This window comes from Macaca thibetana, chromosome 12, assembly GCF_024542745.1.
Source record: "Macaca thibetana thibetana isolate TM-01 chromosome 12, ASM2454274v1, whole genome shotgun sequence".
Classification (NCBI taxonomy): domain Eukaryota; kingdom Metazoa; phylum Chordata; class Mammalia; order Primates; family Cercopithecidae; genus Macaca; species Macaca thibetana.
The window spans coordinates 64888738-64907652 of NC_065589.1; the positions used below are offsets into that span (position 1 = coordinate 64888738).

The following is an 18915-nucleotide window of genomic DNA, read 5'->3' on the forward strand; positions in this document are numbered from 1 at the left end:
GGTCTCTTAAGTCTTCTTTAAACTGGTATAGCTCCCATAGTTTAACTTTATATTTATTTTTTTTAAAAACTTTTTTTTGTCTCTCATGATCTTGACATTTTTTAAGCATCCAGGGTTAGGTTTCTGATAGAATGACTGATGATCTCTACCTTTCTTAATTTTCATTTCCTGAATAATTAGATTCACGTTACACATTTGATTGTATTCTTGGTGATGTTGTGTCCTTCCTGTTGCATTATATCAAGAGGCACATGGTGTTAATTTTCTTCTTAACAGTGATGCTAAGTTTACTTGTTTGAGGTGGTGTTCACCAGATTTATTCACTACAAAGACACCTTTTACCTTTGTAATAAGGAATCTTTGGGTGTGGCACCTTGAGACTGTATGACTATACTGTTTAAGTTAAACAGTTTTTCACCCAATGGTATTAGCATACTTAATGACCCTTGCTTGTAAACATAATTATATTGGTAGTTGCAAAATACATACTGTATAATTTTATCATTTATTTTATATATTTTAGCTGGCATTCTATAGAGAAAATTTTTATCTCCCCATACCCCATATCTTTTGGGGAGGATTTTGAAATATCATTATGTACTCATAGATTCTTTTTTCACAGAATCATTTTGACTAGAAATAAAGTAGTTCTATTTTGAACAATTTTTCACAGTGTTTAGTATATATTTCTCATGTAAGTTTCTTATATGACATTTCATATCCTGTCTTTTTAAAATAACACATTTTCATAAATCGCATACTATAGGCTTTCCTTAAAAACACTTTTCCCCAATTTTGATACGTTGCAGTTGGGCTTAAAGTCTCTGTCTTCATTTACTATGGCAAACAACTATGGTGTTGACTTATTTTGATTTATATTCCTTTGGTGAATTAAAAATGAAGTCAAATCTGTTATTTTGATTAAAAATCCATGGGGCTAAGTTCCCAGTGATAAGGTATCATACGCAGAAATAAACCTCTCTCTCCTTCTCCCTGACAATAATGCACAGGCAGTTAATGCTTTCTTTGTCTTATTTTTAGGATCGACGATTCAATGATGAAATCGACAAGCTAACTGGATACAAGACGAAATCATTATTGTGCATGCCTATCCGAAGCAGTGATGGTGAGATTATTGGTGTGGCCCAAGCGATAAATAAGATTCCTGAAGGAGCTCCATTTACTGAAGATGATGAAAAAGTAAGATTTCATACCTTTTGTGAATTGTACTTTCTTTCTTGGTCATTGATTGCTATTCTCCTTTAAAAGACAAGAATTATGTGAATAGCTGTTGGATTAGCCCGTTCATGGATCAAAGAGCTTTTTCTCATGGTATACAAAATGAAATGGGAGTTTTTCGATATTTCATAGAATGTGGTAAAATTGAAAATAATTATTTCATCTTTTTTGTAGCTTGCTTTTCATTATAAGCCTCGGTGGTATTGTTGTTGTTCCCTGGTCTTTATCTTCCTTATAAGTAAGATAAGGATCACACCACCACACATGGCCTAAGGGAAGATAGAAAATATAGGAAGATTGCTGTGTTTCAGAAACTCAGCACTTTCTCCTATATTTTTATAACTACAGTGAAGAATTGTTTTCTCAGTTCTTATATAAAAATCCCAATAAAAACGAATGTTATTTAATTGTTATTCCAAATTGCTAATAAAAAGAACATTACTTTTGTCCCTGAAGAGTAATTGACCTTGGTGGAAGTAGTGTACTTTTTGCTCTGAAATTTTAAGTTCTTTCACTAGTAGTTTATTTATCAGCTTATATTAAAAGAGAGAGTACTCAAAGAACTAAGGTTCTGGCTTTGAAGCTTCTACCTTTATATTGAATAAAATCTGGTTGAATATTTATAAAATTTGTGATAAAAGCAAATCTCAAATTAGTTTGTTTAAGTTTGATGACTCTCATATTCCTATTTAATTAAAAAACACTTTATAATTTAACCTTCTGGATGTGGGTTTGTTATTTGCCAATGCTAATTACAAATGCATTAAATTAATACAAATGTTCTGGTACAGAAGGTCAACATGAAATATGATTATAAGGAAACAAGAAGGTTTTTAAGTGAAGAGAGTCCTTGATTTAGGTCATTTTTATAGTGGAATTGAGATGGCCCAACTCTCTGTAAAGGTTTATGAATTCATAGAGCATGATAGGACCGCAAAAGATTTCTTACAGTGAAGTAAACTGCTATGGCATACGAGGCACTTGTATTGGGATCATAGGAGGCACAAAGATAAATCCCAATCATGTTATGTCATCCAGGAGCTACACAAGGCAGGAGACAAGAATCATCAGCAAGTTGTTCTCAGACAGGCTGGGGGCACCTAGGAAAGAGAGGCTTGTTCTCACTTGGATCTGAAGAGGCTTCCTGGAAGAGGCAGTATTTGATCTGTCCTCTGAAGCAAAAATAGGCCTCCATCAGACAGAATCAGATGAGAAGGAGAGGACGTTGTTTAGAAGTGAATATAAATGTAGGCCACCTCATTCACAATAAAGATATTTCCATGGAATGTAAGATAAAGCAGAAATTTCATTTTGTGCCATCATAGATGGCAGAGTACGGAGATGATGTGCCTCTTATACAGATTTAGATAGAAGGATTTGGGTTTTGCGTCTTTCCAAACATAACCACTACATACCCATGCCATCCCCTGAACAGTTTAGTTTTTACACAGATGGTAGTCCTGCCTTTGCTCTGCTGCATTCATTTAAAAGGAACTCATTATATATTTAGTTCTTATCTTTGATTCCATTTATGTTAGATTTGTTTTCTGAACTTTTGCTGATGGACTTATACCTGTGAGATAGAGCTTCATGACCTGTGAATAATTTAAAGGGAAGATCTGCACAGGACTTTGTACCTTTCTTGAGCAGCATCAATGTTTACTTCTATTAAGAATGAGAGCCTGGGACTGAGTCCCAGCTCAGCTAATGACAGGCAGCTGCTTGGATACACAGCTCACACTTATCTCTGACCTGAAGTTTTCTCATCTGTCAACTATACTATTCACCACTCTATAGCCAGAGAATTAAATACGATCATCAATGAGAAATATTTTGCAAAACTCAAGAAACTAGGCAAGTGTAAAATACAATTTTTTAAAATAATTAAACTAACATTTTCCCTGTGAGTTTTAAAATATTCTTCTTAATTTGTCACTTATCCCCAAGCAACTTTTTTCTTAGATTCAACCTTATCTGAGTATTTTCTGGCTTGAAATGATATGTTTTTCTCTTCTGTAGTTATCCCTTGTGCCACAGTGGCATTTTATCTTCCAGTCTCTACAATTCCCACACCTGACTTGAAAACCCTACTCTAGTTTTGCTTCTTGTAAGAAGTCCTGCGAGTTTGTGCAGGTAGATTGTGTTCATGCAGCTGGCACCGGCTGGAGAGTATTTTATCTCAACAACTTCTGGATATGGTTATTGTTATTTCCTGAAAGGATCCTATATATTGTAAACCAAACAGAAAAGGTGAAGGAGAAAAGCAGGAAACCAAATCTAGAAGTGATTCACGGGAAAGTATTTCTTCCAAATAAGGGAAGACAGCGAAGTATAATGGCTGTACTGGCCATATGGTGAGTCTATTTGGGTTGAAATTACATCTCTGCCATGGCCTGATAACCTTGGGCAAGTTACTTACCTTCCCTGAGCCACAATATTCTCCTCTTAGAAGAGGGGTGATAGTAACACTTATCTCACAGGGCTGTAAGGAGATTAAATGAGAGAATCCGGGGAAAGCACTTGGAAGAAAACTTAGGACTTAGTAGTTCTCATGAGCGATTGTTTAGCTTTTCCTGACAGCACATGAATACATGTGAGGTATCATGTGTATCTCAGTCAGGTCTCAGTTTAAAAATTACCTTTGTCTAATTTAAGTCTATACATTCATATTAAGTGGACCTCCCAGGTTGCTGAAGGGTGGTGCTGGGAGGGTGGCACACCCAGAGAAGGATCAGAAGCTCTGCACCTCTTCCCCTATACCTCGCCCTATGTATCTCTTCATCTGGTTGTTTCTGAGTTACAACCTTTTACAATAAACTGGTATTCTGTATGAGATATTGGATATACAAAGGGACAATGACCAGTCCACGCATAACGATAGACCCACATTCTCTTCAGCAAGCAGCTTAGAAGGCCAAATCACAGTCTCTGTAGCAATCAGCCTAGCACAGCCAGGATTTGGTCAATGACTGCCACCTTCCCTATTTTTTTGCTCTTATCATGCCCTCCACCCCTGCATACTTACAACTCAGAGCCACTGAGAGAAAAGCCAAATATATTCTCTGAACTCATTACCTAAAATGTCGTGCTTCTGGTTACCTGCCTTCAGCTTTCCCATGCCAACAAACTCCACTCAGAACATACCTAAAGTCTTCTATTTTTTTCACCATAAAACTTGTGCACTCCCCTTTGAGTGTTCCAAATGCAAGCAGTGGTGGCTGTCTTCCTTGTTATAGCACGATCTGAATAAATAACCTCTGTTTTTCTCATTTAAAGACAAATTTTTATTAAACACAATCTATACGCCAGATGCTCCTCCCATGTTGAGATTTCTCCAATTAAAAGGGGGATATATTTCCTTATAAGTTCATGAATCTCTTGCCTTATTAATGCAGATACTGTTTTACTTGGTTGTACAAGGTTATGCTTATATGTAGTAATTTGCATTCTACGTTTTAACCCAGGTATTTCTTACATATGTGTCCACATACGGATATATTCTACATTTGTCATTTTGGGAGATCATAAAATTTTCTTATTTTCTTTTTCTACAGAGCCTCGTTTGCTTACTCACTGTCCTATTAGTGAGAATTTGGATTTTTTCCCCCCTGTGTTTCACTAATACAAATAGCCCCTGAGTGAACATCTTGAACAAATTACCTTTTTCTTTTGTGTTATTTCCTTGAGGGTATATTCCAAAGACTGAAATTAATGAGTCAAAGGGCAAGAAAAGTTTTATAGCTCTCATTCCATGTTATAGATAGCTTTTTGAAATATTGAGCCCATTTACAGTGGTAGCAGTATGCATACCTAATTTCTCAGAGCTCTGCCAACCTCATTCACTTCACATTTTAAAACTCAAATTAGTTTTCCTTGGTCAGTCAAGCAGACTTCAGAAAACCTTCTCCCATGTTCAATAGCATAAACTGCAGCAACCAAAGTAATTTTAATGTTGCCTACAAGTAAGAAAACAAGGAAGCAAAAAGGAAGCCATGTCATGAGTGTTAGATGAGAGGGTCTGGAGTCAGAAAGTCACCAAGACAGGTTCATGTCTTTGCTCTGCTGCTTATTAACTGAGTGACCTTCAGCAAGTGGCTGCATCTCTCTAGCCTCAGAACCTCCATCACAGGGTTGTTGTGCGGAGTAAAATAGATAATAGATGTAAAGTGCTTAGGGTAGCACTTATTATCAATAAATGAGCCTCATGAAAGTTCACCATATATTTCAAAGCCAGACTAAAGTAATTTGAACCCTCTTTGTAATTTTACTTTATACACATAACTGCCATGTCATCATTCACATGGGTAGTGGTAAATTTGTTGCACATTAGCATAATATGATTTGTATGTCCTGATATCTTAAAATGTCAGCGTCTAGAGACCATAAGTTATGTTCTGTATAATTTCAAAACATTTTGTAATATGGAAATCAGTAAATCATTTGACTGAGATAAATTAAAAATTAAATGTGGTATACTCATTTCTGGGCTATTTATGTACCTAACATAATTGTGCATAGGACCACCATATTGTGTTTCTTGAAAATTCTATACCTATAATTCAGTGGCTGTGCTACATCATGTAATACATATACCCTGTAGTAGAAGATACTGGAAAAATCACCAGGTCCATTCCCTGCCACCTTTTCCCTCATCCAGTGCAGGAAACTTTACCTGACAGATAGTCATCCAGCCTCTGCCTGAAAGCTTCCCTTTTAATGACTTTAAAATCCTCATGCTCTTTAAAGTTCTTGGATAATTAGCAATAATTTATCAGCAGTGGTGAGAGTTTGTATGAAATATAGCCTACTGTATTCACATATTAATAATTTAAGTTCCATACTGACAAATTACTAGTTTGATAATTCATGTTGAAAGTACACACAAAGGCAGACCATGCAGAAGAGATGATTGGAATTTTCTGGTTCACTTTGTGGGTTTCAAACAAATGTTCCTATTTTTCAGGAATATGTATAAACTAGTTGAATTAGGTGGTATGACTAGACTCTTTGCATTCAATTAAGTCATTACTTTGTTATTCCTGGGTGAGTGAAGGAAGGTATTATTTTGGAGAATAAAATAATGAGACCTGGATAGGAGCAAACATTTGTGATCTATTAAGATGTGTGGGCACGCTAGCATGAACCTGGGAAATGAAAATGAGCAAGGGCTCTTACCTGCCTTCCCAGGTTCCTATACCTCTGCCCTAAAAGTGTCATTTCATATTGCAGTGTTCCATAAAGTATGATATGTTTATTGCAGGTACTTTCCAACAGCCAATGTATTAGCAGCTGTGGCTTGAAGTTCTCCTTTGGCTAATCTCTATAGATTTTTTTTAGCCCTGGTCACCTCTCTTCAGCTCATGATTCGGAGTGTTTGGTTACCCTGCTGCTCTCCTTCATGCTGACATGTTCCACCACCCCATAGAGCTGGGATGCAGCCAACTTGAGCTTGGTTGCTGAGGGGCTGGCTGTGTTCCAGGAGCTTGTTACTGGTGATGCTGCCCTGCCAACTGGTGTTGAGGATGGTGCCTGAATGATGCTAATGAGTCTCTGCAGAAGCTGGAGTTTTGTTATCAGCAACAGGCCTGAGACTCACAGCCAGATAATAGGGAATAGGGAGAATTTTATAAATTCTTAGCCTCACATTTCTAATAGTGTGAGGAGAATGTTTAGGATTCATGAGATGTCAAAGGTGCACAACGTATTTAAGTTTACTGTAGTAATGAGGGGGATATTGACTGTGTCATGCTGAGAAGGGGCAACAAATTGATGGCCCCAGAAGACTGAATGCAGTTCACACATGTATGATTTGCATGGGATTTGACTGGCATAGAACTGATTTTTTTAAAAAATTAGATTACCTTTAGACATGGCTGCAAGCTATAGTACTACTATAATAGCCAACCCTCAGACAACTAATCAGCTTAATAAAGTCAATTTCATGGGAGCAAAGACAGATTTCTTCTGTCATCTTATGAATAGTTTCTACTAAAGGTACTTTTCAAAGGTACTTTTTGAATAGTTATTTTTAAAAAATATTGTTATGAACATGAATAGTGGTATTACAACTCTGCCAGGCAACTTTTTTATGTTTCATATTAATTCACCATTGTCTTTATAAAAGATACACAAATGCTAAAAATAATTAACTAATTATTTAAAAATACTCTTTGTGTTCTCCTTTCATTTTTTTTCCCTTTTTTGTCTACATTCCAACTAAGTTAGATTTTTGAATCTGTTGAAATAAAACTATAATTAAGCCCAGGTGAGATGGCTCACACCTGTAATCCCAGCACTTTGGGAGGCCGAGTCGGGCAGATCACGAGGTCAGGAGTTCGAGACCAGCTTGGCCAACATGGTGAAACCCTGTCTCTACTAAAGATACAAAGAAAATATAGCCAGTGTGGTGGTGCGTGCCTGTAATCCCAGCTACTTGGGAGGCTGAGGCAGGAGAATTGCTTGAACCTGGGAGGCAGAGGTTGCAGTGAGCCAAGATTGTGCCATTGTACTCCAGCCTGGGTGACAGGACGAGACTCCGTCTCAAAAAAAAAAAAAAAAAAAAAAAAAAAAATCTATGATTAAAAGTCAATCATTAGCAAAAAGGTTTTAAAAGTCCTGGCAGATGGCTCATGATTTCATTATATTTGATCAATAAGACTCCAGTCCTGGAATAATTTGGATTGAATCCCATAACTCATTAATTCCAATATTTTATCTATATTTAAATGATCTACTCACTGCACTATTTGCCTTTTAACAGCTATTACCCAGGCTCCATATGATCACTGTGAAACTATAATTTGTTCACTAATTTGTTTGTGTTTTATGTGTTCACTCGACTATATCTGACTGAGTGGTTCAAAAACAACCAAGATTCTTCTTTATCATAATCCATCCAATTGTTTACAAAGAATGTTAAAATCTGGAACTCAAGTGGCACTACAGTTTTCTACCAAAAATAAACCAGTTTCTGTAATTCAGTAATAGCTTTAGAAGGCCAATATAGTTCAGAGAAAAATGAAATCAAGAATTACATTGAAAACAGAGACCATTAAGTTCTCTAAATATGTTTCATTAATTATTTTGCTCATTTTTCTGAAAACCTTCCTGCCTTATCAATAAAAAGCATTCACTTCTCTTCTTATAATTGAATCTTAACATAGATGTAGTGGGATAAAATAATGGAAATAAAATTTATTGAACACTCTGGCAAAGATGCTGTGGTAGATGAAGTTGGAGTTACAAGGAAGAAGCAAGCACTGGCCTGGCCTTGAAAGAACTGAAGTCTTTCTCATTCACTCTTCTAAAATGCTGCCAAGACAGAGGCAGAAAGAAATGTATAATACTGTCAAGCATACTTTCATTCTTTACTAAGAGAAACAGGTTACGTTTGGAATTCAACATCTTTGGTTGGAACACATTGACTTTTTCCCCCCCTTGTTTTGATAGAAATGGAATTAAGTGAAAGTAGTCTTTTCTGTAGTCTTCAAATTTTATAATGCTGTTTATTTTAATTTAATCCCATTCAGTTATTTAGTTGTTATACACTGACATTAACTGCTGTATGTCATGACTTTTTTCAATAATTTTGTTCTTTCAGGGCTAGAAATAAACTTAAAAAAACAACAACCACCAAGATTTGTGGGAAAACTATCACCAACACAGTACCTGCCAGAACTCAGGTTAAACTTCAGGCTTTTCTTTTTTTTTTTTTCTATTGGAGCAATATTGCCATGGTGTCGTGGCTCTGGTCTTTTCCTCTTCTTTAGGCAGAGTCTAACTTTGGGGTAAAAAGGCAAATCTGCTTGCCAGGGTCCAGCTTAGGGGTTAACATTCAACAAAAACTGGTCTACCCTGCCACTCATTTTGTCTTGGGCTTCCCACTCCCATACTTTTTGTTATATTCTTATCTAATTGCATGGAATTCTCATTTCCACCCTTCTTTTAAAGCCAAATTCTGTCATCTCAGACCTAAGTAGGCACTATTCCAAAAGTGATTATTGCTTGTCTTTAATAGTGTTTCCTAATATTTTATAGTTTGACGTTTTTTCCAGATGTCCCCAAAAGATTGCAGTTGAATTTTGACTAACATTTATTAAGAAAATATATAATGATCAAATATTAAGGAATTTAAGGAAACAGCAACACAATAATTGAATAAAATGAAGGACGATACCTACATAGTGTATTTTAAAATTCCAAATGCAGATAATGCTTGGTATGCATGTGGATTTACAGGCCCCTTGTGCCAGAAATTCCAGTGTCTTCCTGATGGCTGATATACTGGCATTTGTAATTTCCTGCTTCCCTAGCTCCTCTTTTTGTTTCTAGGAGTTACCAAGGAAATGATAAATGCTTAATTGCAACATCCTTCTTTCCATCTCTTTCCACATACTCTGCAGGATCTAGGTAAGGTAGTTTGCAGTAATCAGGAACATGAAAAATAAATGAACTTAGTAAGTTATAGGGCTCTTACTGTTACAGTGCTGAATGTGGAGGACTTTGCATGACCATTGATCTGCATACTATTTTTAATAGCTATATAGTGTTCCATTTGTGCGGAAAAACTATTCATTCATTCACTGTTTATTGCATTTCTACTTAGTAGACAGTATCACATTTGAGACACGGTTCCAAATGCTGAAGTTAAACTGATGAATTAGGCAGACAAAAATTCTTGCCCTCTCAGAGTTTACATTCTAGTGATAAAAACAGACAACAAACAAAGTAAATATATTAGTATATAATGTAATTTCAAGTAGTGATGAGATACATAATTTTTTTAAGAGATGGGGCTTGCTATGGCGCCCAAGCTTATCTTGAACCCTTGGGCTCAAGCAATCCTCCCACCTCGGCCTCCCAGAGTGCTGGGATTACAGGCATGAGCCACCATGTCTGGCCAGGATACGTAATTTTTATAATTTAGATTATTCAATTTTTCTGTAGCTTTTATTTATGTGAATGAGCTTAATTAGTCTAGGTGATATCAAAAGGGCTAGCAGTAAAGTAGGATCTTTCACTAGGAAGCAAGATTTGGTCCAGAGCTGTTGCTCAAATAACTATGATAAATTGTAACTGACTCTTCAACAGAATCTTACTTTTTTTCCCCTTTACTCCAGGTGTTCATGTAAAGTGCGAACACCTGGAGTAAAGGGGACTCAACTCAGTTACTGAGTTCATTTATTTTTCATGTTCCTGGTAACTGCAGACTACCTTACCTAGATCCTGCAGAGTATGTGGAAACCCCTCTAGGCTGCCTTAGGCACTAAAACTTGAAGTTCAAGAAAGTATTGTCTTATTATTAAGTTCACCCCAAGTAACTTTTTGTTGTGTCTTCCTATGAGTATTAAGTTGTAATCATAATTTCTATTTGCCATCCCCTGAACTGGGGAAGTTAAGAGACTGGATGATAATAACCTGACATAGCCAGGCTGTAGATATGCATCATAGTGCTGAGCAGACAGGACTCTGGCACATCTAGGAGGAAAAATTTGGGGGGTAAGGAGAGCTCGTTGCGTTCTGATATTAGGGACTGATACATCCATAGCTCTTAATGCTGGCAGGACTTGAAACAGTATTTTAGTTAAGCCACTTCTAAAAGTGCAAAATGACAAAGAACTATCTTATAAACTCTTCTCTGATTTGTTTAGGACTCGGACAGGAGAGAACGATTTGCAATTGTAGATTAGAAGTAAATTTGTTGGCAGGCAAAATTTTTATTAAAGAACTAGAATGGGATGTGGTGAATTCTTATTTACTGGAGATTTCAAATTAAGACAGATAACGGTCTTCTTTGAATAACTAGGTTAGTGTTATTTGAATAAAATAGCAAGGTTGCTTTTCTTTTCATCTTAGAATGCTGAAATACTTGAATCTGAATTTTTAAAAATTAAATTCCTTTCTGACAAAAAGTAAAATTTAGTAGAATCCAGGTATATTTGTCTATCTTTGAATTGGGTGTCTCTGCCTTTCTTGGATTTTCTTTTCCTTTTCTTTGGTGATAAGATTATTTCCTAATTTTAAAAGTAATATGAGCTTATTATAGAAAATTTGAAAAATACAAAAAAAAGAAAAATTAGTATCACCCATAATCCTAACTTTCAGAGATAATACTGTTAAATTCTTGGTTTATTTACTTATATTTATTTATTTTTACCTATAAATAAAGGTGTGTTTTAAAAATTTGCATAAAGTAGTATACACAGTATTTTAGCATGCTTTAAGTAATTCTTCAAAGATATAATTTACATGTTTGCATTATTTTCCGCCATGTAATTATACAATAGTTTATTTAATCATTTTATTTCTTAACATTTAGATTGTTTCAAAAATCACATTCTTACATAATTACAAATAATATCTTTACAAATAAGTCTTAGACTATGTCTTAGAATAGCCATTAGGTTGATCTATTAAATTGCTGAAGTTAGAAATCATTAAAAAAAAATAACGGGTTTGTACATACACAACTATGTGGTAGATAGTTTAATATTTTCATTTTCCTAAATTTTGTGCTTTCCTGACAAAACATTTTAAAATTTATGGTTGTTTATTATATTTTCCTCAACTGAGGATGAAAAGAAGGTGAGGATTAGTCTAATTTTAGCATTTTTCTTGCTTTAAAAAGTTGTGCGTCAAATCAGAATTTGCAAATAGCATTTAATTGCACTGAGTGATTAAGTGAGGTGTTCCAGTGTGAATTACCCTGCAGCCTACTTAGAGCATTTTTCTGTGTATAGCAAAATTGATGGAGTATGCTGATTAAATGAAGCCACATCATATTTCTTGTTGGAGAATTTCAAATATAATGTAACTGTGATATACTTTGTAGTTTCTATTTTTAACAATATGTAGTGATTTTAAAAGTCAACTGGGATATTTATTTTTTCCCTTTCTTCTTTTCTGAATTGAAGGTAGAAATGAAACCATTTTTTGGTTATTTCCCATTATTTCCTTTTATTTCTCCCACGTGTGCCCTGGATAATATCCTGGCTAGATAAGAGTGTAGGTTATTTTCACTGGCAGATTCTGATTCCACTGCCAATCAACAGAAGAGCATTTCCCCCACCCCTTTCATATTCTGCACACTCTACTTAGAAATGAGAAAAAGTCTCAAAGGTAGGCAAGACTGTATTACCAAAGCAGGCAGCAAGGCCCCCAAGGGAGGGCTCAAGCTGAAGTGAGAGTGTGTTAAGAGGGGGAGAAAGTAATGAGTGGTTTTGAAAAATGAGGTTATGTAAGTTAGAGCTACCCAGAGATGCTTTGAAGGTCTGTTAGACACAGTTCCTGAAAGGGGGTTTAAATAAAACTAAAATATAATAGCAAATTCTCTCACTGAAGAGAATTTAAAATGATACCTCACAAGAATTAATTGACACCATCAGAAGGCTGGAACGGGTTTTAACCATCCAAAAAGTGTGCTTGGTGTTTTGGAAGAATTGCTCTCCATAGCATATAATAAGTGGCTGTGGGAAATCAATACCTTTTATTTAAAGGTGCCTCCCAATGTTTAATAGCATTGGGTAGCATCACAGTGTCTGGGCAGTTTCAACTCCATTCTCAGTGCTTGGTTATTTGGTATACTTCATTTACAAAAAAACCTATCCATATCTATCTTCTTTCTTTCTCTTAAAAAAGTTTCTGATTAATTTTGCAAAGCTGTAATACCGATATCAATTTTGTTTGTCCTAATGTCTCAGTGATACTTGTGATGTAGTGTAACTGAAATTTGTTATGGGTGTTCCACTTTCTATTTCCAAACCCGGAGTGAGGCATCAGAATAAGTCTTCAGTTATTCTCCCTTGTCATGAAGACAGAGAACCACGATCTTTGGATGAACCTATAAATGCCCCTTGCTTCTTTTCAGAGGTTAAATTTATTTTTAAATCTCAGCTTAACACTTTGACATGATTCCCATCATGTTTAGAACAGTCACAGGACATGGTGGGCGTTTTGCTGTTCTTATTCTTTTAACCTCTGAAACAGGGTGGCAGGAATTATTGTCTCCATGAGACTGAAAATATATTTTGCACTAGATCTAGAGTGCCTATTAAGATTTGATCCTGATGCTGTGGCTTGTTGCTATGGCTGTTTCCATTGTTTTACACTTTAAAGAGCCATCCAGTTGGGTGTAATAGTGCAGGTAGTGGGCTTGGAGAAGTTCTGAGGTGGCAGTGGTGCCGGCAAGGACAAGGATAGCGGGAGCAGGCCCTGGGCTTGTTGCTCACCTTGCCGATGGTAGAGGAGCTTTATGGCAACTATGGCATCATGGCTGATGCCACAGAACAAGTAGGCCAGTGTAAAGATGCCTATCAAGTGATACTGGATGGTGTGAAAGGTGGTACTAAGGAAAAACGATTAGCAGCTCAATTTATTCTGAAATTCTTTAAGCATTTTCCAGAATTGGCTGATTCTGCTAACAGTTAGACTTCTGTGAGGATGAAGATGTATCTATTCGATGTCAAGCAATTAAAGAACTGCCTCAATTTGCCACTGGAGAAAATCTTCCTTGAGTGGCAGATATACTAATGCAACTTTTGGAGACAGATGACTCTGCAGAATTTAACCTAGTGAACAATGCCCTGTTAAGTATATTTAAGATGGATGGAAAAGGGACTTTAGTTTCGTTGTTCAGCCAAATACTTCAAGGAGAGGACATTGTTAGAGAACGAGCAATTAAGTTCCTTTCTACAAAACTTAAGACTTTACCAGATGAATTCATAACAAAGGAAGTGGAAGAGCTTCTACTAACTGAATCCAAACCAGTCCTAGACGATGTGACTGATGAAGAATTTGCTCTATTCATGAAATACTGCCTGGGTTAAAAAGCTTACAGACAGTAAGTGGAAGACAGCAACTTGTAGAATTGGTGGCACAGGCCGACCTAGAACAGACCTCCAATCCCTCTGATCCTGACTGTGTGGACAGGCTCTCACAGTGCACTCGGCAGGCAGTACCCTTCTCTAAAACTGTCCATTCCATAAGGTTTGTGACATATTTCTGTGAGCAGGTTCTCCCTAGCCTTGGTATCTTAACTATCCCAGTGGAAGGTCTTGATATACAGTTGGAGGTATTGAAATTGTTGGTGGAGATGAGTTCATTTTGTGGTGACATGGAAAAACTGGAAACAAATTTAAGGAAACGATTTGATAAGTTATTGGAATACATGCCCCTCCCTTCAGAAGAACCAGAAAATGGAGAGAATGCTGGTGATGAAGAGCCCAAGCTACGGTTCAGTTATGTGGAATGTTTGTTGTACAGTTTTCACCAGTTGGGCCGAAAACTTCAGATTTCTTAACAGCCAAACTGAATGCAGAAAAACCCAAAGATTTCAAAATCAGGCTGCAATACTTTGCACAAGGCCTGCAAGTTTATATTAGACAACTTCGCTTAGCTCTCCAGGGTAAAACGGGTGAGAACAGAAGAGAACAGAAAACAGAAGAGAACTAGATTAAAGTTGTTGCATTGAAAGCAACAAACAATATCAATGTTTTGATCAAGGATCTCTTCCACATTCCTCCTTCTTGTAAGAGCACAGTAACACTGTCCTGGAAACCTGTATGAAAGGTTGAGATTGGGCAAAAGAGAGCCAGTGGATATGCAACTTCAGGTTCACCATCCAAGAAATCTTCAGCAGTACAAAAAAGAGATGCCAGGCAGATTTATAATCCTTCCAGTGAGAAATTTAGCAGCAATTTGGGCAACTTTAATTATGAGAGGAGCCTTCAGGGAAAGTAGAAGTGGCCGAGGTTGGGGCACATGAGGAAATCGTAGTCATGGAAGACTCTACTGAATAAGACGTCAGCATTCTTCAGCATAGTCATGAACTTAATATGCTTGAATCCTACTACTTATTGGATTGCCAGGGATGTCCCCTTAAACAGACTGCTGCCTTCAGCTAAAATCTTAATGTTCTTTATACTTTGTATGTATCATCTACTTTTGTAACAGACCATGGTTGTGTCCAAGGCAAAACCACAGTGATCTTTTTGGATGCTTTGTCTGCAATATTGACTTGTTTTTGCAATATCATTATTCAGACTTCAAATTGTGAATCTTACTTTTAAACATCTTGATAATTTGTTGTTGATAGCTGTTCATTCTAAAAGGTAGTGAAATTCAGTCTAGTTCTGCTGATAAAGATTATCGGTTTTGAAAAGTTACTGATTTTCCTCTTCCCTCTGTCTTAGTTTTTTGCCCAATATATAGAGAAGAGTAACTGTAAATCTTAACATTTTGTTTTTATTGTTTAATAAAGCTGCTAGGCAGTGGTACAACATTCCTACCTAGTGTCATAAAAGCACAATATTTACATAGCTTTCTTAAAATGTAGGAATGACATTACATTTTTAGGAGAAAGTAAGTTGCTTTGCACTGCTTACTTAACTCTTTTCCATATATTGTGATACAAACTTTTGAATATGGAATCTTACTATTTGAATAGAAATGTGTATGTGTAAGATACATAAATACATAAGCATATATGTGTGTGCATATGTGTGTGTATACATACACACATACATACACACATGTGTATACATACACACATACATACACATATGTGTATACATACATACACATATGTGTATACACACATACATACACATGTGTATACACACATACATACACATATGTGTATACATACACACATACATACACACATATGTGTATACATACACACATACATATATACACATGTGTATACATACACACGTTATATACATATATACACATATGTGTGTGTATATATATATATGCTGTGAAACTTGACTACACAACATAAATCACTTTTTTAAATTCCAGGAATGGGTAGTCTGACACGGTGATTATCTTTTTGAGGCTGAATCTGTTATTAACTTGTTATTTAGGTTTTTACTTCCAGTAGCAAAGGATTCTAAGTCAGTTGCACTTATGTGATTATTGTTATTTAAAACTAAAAATAAAGGCTGTATTTTCTTTTCTTTTCTTTTCTTTTTTTTTTTTTTTGAGACAGAGTTTCACTCTTGTTGCCCAGGCTGGAGTGCAATAGCGAGATCTCGGCTCACTGCGACCTCCACCTCCCAGGTTCAAGCGATTCTCCTGCCTCTGCCTTCCAAGTAGCTGGGATTATGGGCACTCATCACCACACCCAGCTAATTTTTGTAGTTTTAGTAGAGATGGGATTTCACCATGTTGGCCAGGCTGGTTTCAAACTCCTAACCTCAGGCAATCCACCCGCTTTAGCCTCCCAAAGTGCTGGGATTACAGGCGTGAGCCACTGTGCCCAGCTAGGCTGCATTTTCAAAGACAAATTGTAGATTGCTATTGGTGAAATACAGCCAAAATACTGAATCTGATGTAATATAGGTTTTGACAGGAAGAGATAGTGTAATTTAGAATTTGGAGATTTAATAACCATGGCTACCCAGAAAAAGTGACTTGATAACATGGTACCAATAAGTAAGGGATGCTCTCTCAGTTTGCTTTTGCCATTTTCAAGATTTTAAAGTCCCAGGTTATCAGTCAAAATTATTGTATAAGTCAGCTTAAAACAGCGGATGGGGGGGGGTTTGTGAAGTGTTTAACGTCATAGACACTTTTAGTAGCATAGAGCCTTTGTTCTGCATTTGAATGTTTAGTATATTTTTGTTTTACAGTTAATCTTCCCTCCGCAAGTTTGCTATTCAAATCAAATGCTTGAATGACATTTCTAGTAGTCTGATGTATTTTTTAAGGAATAGTTTGTGATTCCAAAGCAGGTATCTTCATTACCATTACCTCTACACTGCAGAAGAAGCAAAACTCCTTTGTTAGATTTACTGCACACGTTTATGAGGAAAATAGTTCTGAAAGGCTAGAATGATACAAGTGAGCAAAAGTTGGTCAGCTTGGCTATGGAGTGGTGGCAATAATCTCTAAACATTCTAAAAGATTATGAGTTGAACCTAAACTCGCTTAGAATCTGAACAGACAAAGGAGTATAAAATTGCCATTTGAAAACTGACCTGCTAATCTGGACCTCAGAGATAGATCAGCCAGTGGCCCAAACCCATTTCAAGTACAGAAATTGTATTGAGACTACAGCTAAATAAATTTAAACATTAAGTATAATTTTTCCACTTTTCTTCTTTATAAGCATATTTGTAAACTCAAAGCTGAGCAGAGGTGACTTTACTCTCTCAAGTCTGATACTGAGTTGACTGTTCCCTTACCCCTCACTCTTCCCCTTATCTTTCCTAAGGCAATAGTGCACAACTTCAGTTATTTTTGCTTCTGAATTTGGATGAAAAACTTAATATGTGGATTTTTTTTTCTTTTTCAAGACACCTGTTTATCACCTTGTTTAAATGTAAATGTCTCCTTATGCTTTTGAAATAAATTTCTTTTTGTAATTAAAAAAAGACCCATCCAGTTAAAACAACAAAACTATACAAATGATGGCAAACTTCTGATCAGCAGCATGGATTTCTTAAGTAAAGGAAAATGGGAAACCAAACTGCTTCTTACGTTCTTGTCTTCAAATGGTTACCAAGGGGAAGATTATGCACAGATCATTGGGTCAAGTAAGGGTTATTGTTCCCTCAGCAATGCACATTATAATAAGTCATTCTCCTTCTTGAAATTACATCTTCACTAGGATCAGTATATAAAACACAGTTCTATTTGTGCTGGAAGTACAAGGTCACAGCCATTCACCTGGAAGGTAATCCTTCGTAATTATCCCTGGGGAAAAAAAACTTGGAAAAATACTCTGTGCTCTTCATGGTTCAGTGATGTAAAATGTTTGTGTCATGCTCATTATGGACATTAAAGGCAGGGAGCTTATCCAACACACAGACCTGTGGGTCTGGTGCTGTTTTTTTAAAGACAGTCAACTGGAAGATGGTAGCATACATGCCATGTATACAGCTTTTTATGTTTACTCTCTTAGAAGCTGGTGGAAATATCAATCATTATAACATCAAAATTTACATTTGCAGGCCAGGTGCAGTGGCTCACACCTGTAATCCCAACACTTTGGGAGGCAGAGTTAAGTGGATCTCTTGAGCTCAGGAGTTCGAGACCAGCCCGCCCAACATAGTGAAATCCCGTGTCTGCTAAAAATACAAAAATTAGTCAGATGTGGTGGTGGGTGCCTGTAGTCCCAGCTACTCGGCAGGCTGAGGCAGGAGAATTGCTCAGGGAGGGGGAGGTTGCAGTGAGCTGAGATTGCGCCACTGCACTCCAGTTTGGGCAACAGAATGAGACTCTGCCTCAAAAAAAAAAAAATTTACATTTGCGGAGTCTAATCTTCACACATATATTAAATCATATAATTCTCTCAATATTCTTATGAGGTAGATAAGAATTGTTAATTTTTTTCTTTATAGATGAGGTAACTGCAGTCTGTCTTGTCTAGCAAGAAGTTAATAGTGGAGCTGGAAAGTCATTGTTCTTTCCTCTCCTTTTTCCTAGCTTGTCATTTTTCATAAACAGTGCGTTGACTATTCCTACTATTTAGGAAGAGGGGAGCTCAAAGTAAAGACTACCCCCATTTGATGAATTGTAAAAATGATGTCATTCAATATGTCAGAATGTACAGACAATCAATAGGAAATGTAATTCTGTTGGAAGATTATATCTATGAAGTCACAGATAATCAGGTTGCACGTTGAGTTTGTTAAAGACATAATGGCTGCACAAGCCTTATTTTATCAA

General features: G+C 36.3%; 1 protein-coding gene and 1 pseudogene across 1 annotated transcript in view; both read left to right on the plus strand.

The window, feature by feature from the left end:
• PDE11A (phosphodiesterase 11A) overlaps positions 1-18915 on the plus strand; it is a 467408-nt gene that overhangs the window by 62358 nt on the left and 386135 nt on the right. The window contains exon 2 of the mRNA XM_050750610.1: positions 1042-1200. Within this exon, the coding sequence (XP_050606567.1) occupies positions 1042-1200 (159 nt within the window). The remainder of the gene's footprint in view (positions 1-1041; positions 1201-18915) is intronic.
• On the plus strand, positions 13426-15018 carry LOC126932073 (apoptosis inhibitor 5-like; annotated as a pseudogene).